This window comes from Tupaia chinensis, unplaced genomic scaffold (assembly GCF_000334495.1).
Source record: "Tupaia chinensis unplaced genomic scaffold, TupChi_1.0 Scaffold143650_1, whole genome shotgun sequence".
Classification (NCBI taxonomy): Eukaryota; Metazoa; Chordata; class Mammalia; order Scandentia; family Tupaiidae; genus Tupaia; species Tupaia belangeri.
Genome location: NW_006203499.1, coordinates 165,437 through 175,174, shown reverse-complemented (window position 1 = coordinate 175,174; position 9,738 = coordinate 165,437). Strand labels below are relative to the sequence as shown.

At 38.2% G+C, this 9,738-nt stretch overlaps 1 protein-coding gene across 1 annotated transcript; it reads left to right on the top strand.

Annotated features, from left to right (window-relative positions):
• Positions 1-1,526: 1,526 nt before the first annotated feature.
• LOC102487242 (olfactory receptor 7A10) lies at positions 1,527-4,430 on the top strand. The gene is made up of 3 exons (XM_027766744.1): positions 1,527-1,644; positions 3,520-3,650; positions 3,705-4,430. The coding sequence occupies exons 1-3, from the start codon at positions 1,527-1,529 to the stop codon at positions 4,428-4,430; spliced, it is 975 nt and encodes a 324-aa protein (XP_027622545.1).
• The last annotated feature ends 5,308 nt before the right edge of the window (positions 4,431-9,738 follow it).

Here is a 9,738-nt window from a genome sequence, read left to right as displayed (position 1 = left end):
CCCTGTAGCAAGAAAACCCCTCCAAAAAATAAAATAAAATAAAATAATGTATTGTCATATGATGTATATAATTCGGAGCAATTTTTGTATAATGTTATTATTAAAATAACTTTTGGGGCTTGTATTCTGCCCATGTAAAAAGAGAACAAGAAGAAAAAAACAACTAGAAAGCAAAAAAAATTTGCATTTGGCAAGTAACACCATTAATGTAATATAGAGTATAGACAAATCTGAAAATGCAGATTTTCATGTATGTGTATGTCCTTGCTTCCAATATCTCTGAAATGTAGACTTTAATATATTAGGGTGTATGATAACTGTGATTCGCTCATTAAAATTCTATTCTGTTACTTAGCTCAGAGTTCACATTGCCTCCTGTAATCACTGCCAAAATTGATGATCAGGTTCAGACTCTGTGGTGCAGCCACACAGAGCTGGAAGCCCTGTGAAGACTCTAGTTCAAGTCCTGAGTCTAGTCAGCATGAAATTTCACTGGATGGGGGAGATCTCACTGGAGGAAGAGTCTTTGCATAGCCCTGCTCAGTAGAGGGTTCTTCTCTCTTGTTCTATCTGTCTCCCTCACACTTTCTCTTCTTTTCTCTCATCATGTGCTCCAACACATTCTGTCATGAAGAAAAATAATTTTTTATCAACTATCTGAGTCAAAATGCTTTGTATATAGAAAGGCAAATATAACAAATAGTTGAATCGATATGGCCTTAGAATCAAAAATAGACTTAAATATGATGAAGCAAACATTTTGATTATGCATTGTTATAACTATGCACTGTGCTCCTTTTTTTCTTTTTAAAATTTTATTTATTATTATCATGATTTTGTTTTTATTACATTGAATCACATATAACTTTACATTACTTTTTCCAGAAGGAATACCAAGTATATCAGTCAACACAAAGACACTAAAATTCCTATTATCATCATCAAATAGCCATAGAGTAAGTGTATTTGCTAGAGAGAGTCAGAGAGAGAGGGAGGAAAAGTGAGAAATCACTTCTCAGGGGCAATGGTCACACTACATTGTCTTCTTTTCCAGTCTCCTCTCAGGATTTTGAACACATGCACATGCACCCAGTGTAATTTATCAAGCCACCAAGTCTTGGGACTAGAACCATGCATTCGGCCATGTGGGATCCAGCACTTTAACTACAACACCACCTGCTAACCCATGACAATTATATTTTAAGTCATGATTGGTGAAAGGTGCTAATGACCTTTGGAGGCAGGAGAGTTCACAGAGAAAGTGTAATAAAGATAAATTCTTCACACTTCCAACTTGGTCTCTCGAGGACAGCAAGTCAACAGGAAAATTTTCCTTTCTTGCCAGACCGGTGTTCATGAGGGAAATCGGGTACTAAGAGATTGTAGTTATAAGGAGGAAATGAACCTAATGAGCAGAGAGATGGAGCTGCAAATATTTCAACTACCATTGTCTCTCAAGGAGTACAACCTTGGGTTGGACAGAACATGGTTGGTTTTTCTGGAGTCTCCAGACTGGCTAGGGTTCCATGTTAAATTCTTTCATTGTGTCTTGCCTGAGGACAGAGCTACAATCTCCATCACCAATCATTCAGGGAGGAATTCACCCTTCCACAAGAAGATTGTCCTCACTGAGAGCCCATACAGGTGAGTCTGACAGCCCAGTAGGTATGGCAGATCCCGTTCAGAGAAAATGAATGCCAAGGACATCTACCTGAGATCACCTGAGAGTCAAACTAACCAAGCAAGAGCTGAGAGATTGATGTGTTTTTGTTCCTTGCCTGACAATGTTATTTATCATTAATTTATTTAACATGTTAAAAAGCCATGTATCTGTTAGACTTAGCAATGCGGGCATCATTGTGAACAATTTAGTGATGGGAATAGATATCTAATTGCATGCGAATGAAGAAGGAATGGGAGAAAGAAAATGATTTCAGTCAAATTAGAAAATGTGCACAGAAATTTGTAATTCAAGAAATAGGAAAAGTAGAATCTGAGTTGTGATGACATGTACAATGACTTTCGGGTCTTTTACAGAATTTTTGAAATGTGGATATTTTTGCATGTGTCTGAATTTTTTGGAAGAAGGAGATGAATGAGTTGCTTGCAATTCACACCTAGTAACAGGAGTTCATGAGACACATTCCACAGTTTCTTCTTTCACATTAGGCATTCACCTAAAAACTTATTAATACCATTGAATTATTTCATGTGCGTGTGTGTGTATATATATATTTGGTGCATGTGAAAAGTTAATATATTTTATGTTATCAAATCTAATAGGCAATTATATTGTATATCAACCCACCTCAAATTTTTGTTAACTTAGGTAAAGTTTTCTTTGTCAGTAGTAGAATTTTTTTAACATAAACCATGAGAGAGAGAGAGAGAGAGAGAGAGATGGAGACAGAGAAAGCAAGAATCACTTTCTCTTCTATTTCCTATTTCCTTTCAGGATTTTGGGAATGCATGCACACATATCCAGTGTGATTTTCTCTCTCTTTTTTAAAAAATGATTTTTTATTACTATTATTTTTAATTTGACAAGAGATGAGAGAGGGGAGAGAGAAAGAGAGAGAGAGGAGAGAAAGAATGTGAGAAAGTAAGCCCTCCAGGTCCAGGACTTGAACTATAGTCAGCCATATGGGAGTCTAGTGCCTTAACCACCACACCAGCTGCCAGCCCTTCCAGTGTGTTTTGCAAACTGCTGAGTTCAGGACTCAAATCACAGTAAATCATGTGGGAGTCCAGCACCTTAACTACTACTACCACTGTTTGCCCCCAAATTATGGTCTTATAATACGGATGTGTGAATACCAATTGACAGATAAAAATTAGGGAGATCTATTTTGATCCATGAAATACCTTTGAAATCAGTGTGTGATTCCACTAACCAAGGCACCTGAAGTAGTCAAAGTCATAGAAACAGACAACAGAATGGTGGTTGCCAGGGGGTTGGTAAAAGGGGGACACAGAGAGTTTGCTTTCAATGGATATAAAGTTATAATCACTGAGCCAGGTGGTGATGTGATGGTTAAGGTGGATGGATGGCATATGGTTGACTGTCAGTTCAAGCTCCAGACCCAGCAGCTTGAAAAATGCACACTTAACATTCTGAGAGTAGAAGGGATTGCGGTGTGGCCATTTTCCCTAGGGGGTGATTTCTCACTATCCCTCTTTCTGTCTCTCTGTGCTGTGAGGGCATGTGCCCAATAGCAGAACTAAAAACAAAACAAAACAGAACCTATTGAAGCATCACATTGTGCTCCATAAATATGAACAATTATTACTTGTCAATAAATAAACACGTTAAAAATCCTGTAGAACACATGATTTGTGAGAACAAAGACTTGAGTTGAATTTCCTAAGCAGAGATGGTACTGTGAAAGCCTAAAGGGGATTAGATACAAACAAAACTATAGAAATTAACTTTAAGTCTAAAATATTAACTATGGCATTTCAACTGTGTGAGTCATACCTTTTTGTGTGAAATTAGCCATCTGACCTTCCTCTTTTCAGGTATTCACCTCCGCCACATGGAGCCAGGGATTAAGACACAAATTTCAGAATTTCTTCTTCTGGGACTTTCAGAGGAACCAGAATTGCAACCCGTCATCTTTGGGATTTTCTTCTCCATGTACCTGATCACTGTGTGTGGAAACCTGCTCATCATCCTGGCCACTATCTCAGACTCCCACCTGCACACCCCCATGTACTTCTTCCTCTCCAACCTGTCCTTTTCTGACATCTGTTTTACCTCCACCACCGTCCCAAAGATGCTGGTGAACATCCAGACACAGAGCGAGGTCATCACCTATGCAGGCTGCATCACCCAGATGTTCTTTTACATAGTTTTTGCAGTGTTGGATTACTTCCTTCTGACCGTGATGGCTTATGACCGGTATGTGGCCATCTGTCACCCCCTACACTACACAGTCATCATGACCCCCTGGCTCTGTGGAAAGCTGGTTCTAGTGTCCTGGATCATGAGGGTCTTGTATTCCTTGTTACATACCTTACTGGTGTTGCGACTGTCCTGCACACATGTGGAAATCCCCCACTTTTTCTGTGAACTTAATCAGGTGGTCCACCTTGCCTGCTCTGACACCTTTCTTAATGACATGGTGATCTATTTTGCATCTGTGCTGCTGGGTGGTGGTTCCCTCACTGAGACAATTTACTCTTACTCTAAGATAGTTTCTTCTATACATGCCATCTCATCAGCTCAGGAGAAGTTCAAAGCATTTTCCACCTGTGCCTCTCACCTCTCAGTTGTCTCCTTATTTTATTGCACAAGCATAGGTGTGTACCTTAGTGCTAGTGCTACCCACAGCTCACACTCAAGTGCAGCAGCTTCAGTGATGTACAGTGTGGTCACACTCATGCTGAACCCCTTCATCTACAGTCTGAGGAATAAAGACATAACATAAAGAGGGCTCTAAAAATAGTCTTTGAGAGGCAAACTATTAAACTATTAAACTATGGCCTGGAGCTGAAGTAGTGCCCATGATAACAAGTTTCAAAGCATTGGGACTAAAAATTGTGTTTCTCTGATCAGATTGTGAAAGTAGAGCTGGCTCTACTTGTCTACGCAGAAAAAGTAACACAGTTTCTATCTTTCTACACTCTCTCATAGCCAGAAGTTATTTTCTCTACCATTTTCCTACTTGCCTAAAGTTACTCCCAGTTTGTGTCAGAGAAACTTTAAAATTTTCATTATCTCATGGGATGACATGGAACTCTTTAAGAATAATTTATTCTCTTATAGTGTATATTATTTTGAGGAATTTTGAGCCCCACTACAATCCCTTCTCTTCCATCCTCCTCTTGGGAGTTTGAGTATGGACATGCACGTGCCTCATGCAAATTTCTAACCACTGAATCTGGATCTGGAACTCAGCCCACAACTGGCCATGTGGTGTTTATGGAGTCTAGCCCCTTAAACACTACGTCACCTGCTGACCTGCCATATAGCTATTTTCAAATTGTTTACTTTTGTCAAATATTTTATACTTGTGATTGAGTTAATCTGTAGATGTGGACCCCCAGATACAGGGGAGAGGGGAGTACTTACTATGATCAGATTTTGGGAATTTGCTTCAGCTATATATTTTCTGGAGCTTCTGTTTCTCTTTCTGCAACTTTTGTCATTCAATTTAAATAACTCGCTTTATTAAACTTTCTGCTCTATTTAATATGTGGAAAGTTTTCTTTTTTTTGTACATTTTTCTATTTCATATATTAATTCCTAACTTGGTAAAAAAAAAGAAGAGTAAAGAAGAGAGAGAGAGAGAGAGAGAGAGAGAGAGAGAGAGAGAGAGAAGAGAGAAAAATCACCCCAGGAAGGATGGCACACTGCACTCACTTCTCCTCTAGTCTCCTCTTGGCATTTGGGCATACATATCCAGCATTATTTTCAATCAAGCGGTCCAGGATTTGAGTTGTGCAGTCAGCCATGTGGGATCCAGTGCTTTACCCTTCACACCACCTGCTGACCTGGGTTTTATTCTCGTGATTAAGATCCAGTTCTCTTATTCAGCCTAGTGTTTATAGCATCCACCATAGTCAATGGCAAAAACTAATTATCAAACACATGGCACTATGTGGAGTGCATGTGAGGATGGAAATGGAATATTTTGTTTTAATCTGCCTTACAGTCAAAGATAACCTTAAATATAATTCAGGTACATGTTGTTATACATTCTATTACTGTGGAATATGATTCTTTTTAAAGCTGTGCATCTACTCATTGAGGAAGGATAGATTATTGCTTGTGTGTGAAGAGTTCTATTTTTGATGTATAGCATTTTTGCTATGGACTCATGGAGCTAAATATCTCCAAATTGACCTTAAGTTTCTTCTGATACTTAAGTGAAATTTTAATACAAAATGCCCTTACCAGGATAAATTTAATGAATGAATTGAAAGGCATGAAGTTAGGTTGCTTGCATTAAAATTATTTTATGTAATTATTTTTAATTTTTATTAATTATTATTTATATAAAAAATAAAGTTAAAAAAAACCTACATGCACTATCTTTTCCTTCACAGCTAAAGTTTTGACATCTTTCTCTTTTTCTCTTGGACTCATATTTTCTTTCCTTTTGTCCCATGCCTACAACCTGAGATCTAGATGCATCTTGAAGTTTTAATAAAAATTCCATCCTTACTAAGTTCATGATTAGACTGTCCTGAGTCCCACTTCTGCAAGGTATCATGAATTTGCTAATAGTGTGTCCTAGTAGAATGGTATTGTGCAAGAATTAAATCAAACAAACCATGTAAGTTTCTAACCAGTCCATTGAGCATAAAGAGGTCAACACATATCTCTTGCAATTACTCAGGGCTACATAAATCAAAGACTAAATGACAATTAAAAATTTTTTAAAAAATATTTAACAGATTTTTGTGATAGAGTGCATATGCTTGCAGTAGAGAAATAGAGAAAAACAGAGAGAGGGAAAAGTCAGAAATCATCCCACTAGAGATGGTTGTGTTGCAATCCCTTCTCCTTTATGTCCTCTTGGGATTTAGGGCCCATAGGCCCACATGCCTGGCTTGATTTTCAAGCTGCTAGGTTCTGAATTTTATTTATTTATTTATTTATTTTTGTTATATGGTGCGTGCGCTCACCAGACAGACGGAGAGAGACAGAGAGACAGAAAGCGAGAAATCACCCCCCAGGGGGGATGGCCTTGCCACAATCCCTTCTCCTCCATTTTCCTCTGGGGATCTCGGGCACGCATGCACAAGTGCCCGGTGTGAGTTTTAAGCCACTGGGTCTGGAACAGGAACCATGGTTGACTACATGGGAGTCCAGAGACATAGCCATTACACTAACTGTTGGTTCCCTGCTGGGTTCTGAATTTGAATCACAGCTGACCATGTGTGAGACTAGCACCTCAAACATCATACCACCTGCTAGCTCCTAAATGACAACTCTTAGTGCATGTTCTGAGCATAAAACTCCTAAATGCTTTGCAAAAGTCCTCCTAAATGCTTTGCAAAAGCATTATGGAACCAAGGATTGTCGTGACTTCACATAGTTTTGTATAGCATGTGAACACAGTTCTCTCTATGTCGAAGAGGCAATACGATCAGTTTCTGGACATCTAAACAGTTGTATCTCCACCACGAATCTATGCTTTGGAAATCCGAAGAGTTAGTAAGGACAAATTCCTCAGTTAGATTCAGAAGAAATTCATTTTATTTTATGATTTCTTATTTACATACTATCACTGTGCATTTCTATAGTATACAATATATTCAAGACACACACATGCACATGCAGTGTGTGACAATTTATTTTTATTTTTATTTTATTTTATTTTTTTAGTTTTTGCTGCAAGGACACACGCACTCACAGAAATGAAAAAAAAAAAAAGAGAGAGAGAAGGTAAATGAGAAATCGCCTCCCTGGGGCATGGTCGTACTGCATTCCTTCTCTTGCAGTCTCCTCTTAGGATTTTGGACACATATGCACACTGCCCAGTTTGATGTCCAAACCACCAGGTACAGGAATTGAAATGTACATTCAGCTAAATGCAAGGACACACGCACTCACAGAAATGAAAAAAAAAAAAAGAGAGAGAGAAGGTAAATGAGAAATCGCCTCCCTGGGGCATGGTCGTACTGCATTCCTTCTCTTGCAGTCTCCTCTTAGGATTTTGGACACATATGCACACTGCCCAGTTTGATGTCCAAACCACCAGGTACAGGAATTGAAATGTACATTCAGCTAAATGGGATCAAACACCTTAACCTCCTGCCACATGCTGGCCCCTGACAAATTTTAATTCAACAGTGGGTAAAAGGTGCTAATGACCTCTGGAGGCAGGAGAGTTCACAGAGAACATGCAATAAAGACTGAATTCTTCCCACTTTTATCCTGGTCTCTTGAGAGCAGCAAATCAGAATGAAAATGTTATTTTCTTTCCAGACTAATGTCCATGAGGGAAATCAGCTACTAAGAGGTTGTAGTTATAAGGAGGAAATGTACCTAATGAGCAGACATAGGGAGCTATAAATATTTCATCTGTCATTGTCTCTCATGGAGAATAGCCTTGGGCTAGGCAAGACATGGTTGATTTTTCTGGAGACTTCAGACTGGTTAGGGTTCCATGCTTAATTCTTTCATTGTTTCTTGCCTGGGGACAGAGCTGCAGTTCCCATCACCAACCATTCAGGGAGAAATTTACTCTTCCACAAGAAAACCATCCTCTCTGAGAGTCGCTGCAGGTGAGCCCAAGAGCCTGGTAGGTACCACAGGAATGGGTCAGAGAGAACAGAAGCCAAGGACATCTACCTGAGATCAGCTGAGAGTCAAACCAACCTAGCAAGAGCTGAGAGATTGATGTGTTGGGTGCTTGTGTGACCAAGTTATTTATCATCAATTTATTCAACATGTTAACAAGTCAGATGTCTGTCAGACTTAGCAATGCAAGCATCATTGTGGACAATTTAGTGGTGGGAATAGACTTCCAGTTGGATGAGGGTGAAGAAGGAATGGGAAAAATAAGATGATGTCAGTCAAATGAGAACATGTGCACAGAAATTTGCAGTTCAAGAAGTAGGAAAAGTAGAATCAGAGTTGTGATGAGCTATGTAGTGACTTTCGGGTCTGTTAAGGAATTTTTGAAATGAGTGTATTTGTGCATATCTCTGTATTTCTTTTTTTTTTTTTTAAGGATCCAGATGTATGGATTGTTTGCAATTCATACCTTGCAAATGTAGTTCATGAGACCTACATTTCACAATTTCTTCTTTCACATTGGGCATTCACAGAAGAAAACTTTAATTGAAGGTCAAAATAAGAATATTAAAGAGTTTTTACTTACAACTCTTTTCTTGCTATTGTAATTGAATAAGCTTGTTAGTCTATCAGCTTTTTACTGTACTGGAAATCATGCAAGCATTTTATTTTCATGTTCTGGAGTTGGAATATATTTGATTCTTTTGAGTTTTTTTTTCTTTTAATAATGAATTAAAGTTTTAAAATAAAATTTTCAGAGTAACATTAAATTATGTTATGTATTAATCGATATAGACATATATTGAGTGAACGTGAAAAATTAATAGATTTTGTGTTATCAAATCTAATAGGCCATCATATGGTATACACACCCACCCACTCCATATTTTTATTAACTTAGAATAATTCTACATCAGTAGTAAACAGAAGTTCCCATTTTGCTTTATTGCCATAGGTCACATTTGCTCACCTGAAAGAGAGAGAGAGAGACAAAGAGAGGGAAAGTGAGAAATCATACCCTCGGGAGATGTGCACATAGAATCCCTTCGCCTTTATCTTCTTTTTGAGATTTTTGGCATTCATGCACTCTTGTCCAGTGCTATTTTCAAGCAACTGGGTTGAGGATTTGAACCACGGTCTGCCATGTTGGAATACAACACCTTCACCACTATGACGCTTGCTGACCCCTCAAACTATGATTTCATTATACAGTTATCTGAATACTAATCAACAGAGAAAAATAAGGAGATCAATCTATTGAATACTTTTGAGATAAAATACTGAGCTATTGAACTTAACTATGGTATCTGAAGTAGTCAAAGTCATAGAAGCAGACGACGATATGGTGGTTGCCAGTGGGTTGGGAATTGGGGGAAATAGAGTTGTTTTCCTTTTTTATTTAAAAAAAAGTTTATTTTATTAATTATTATTATTATTCAACTTGACCAGATAGAAACAGAGAGAGAGAGAGAGAGAGAGAGAGAGAG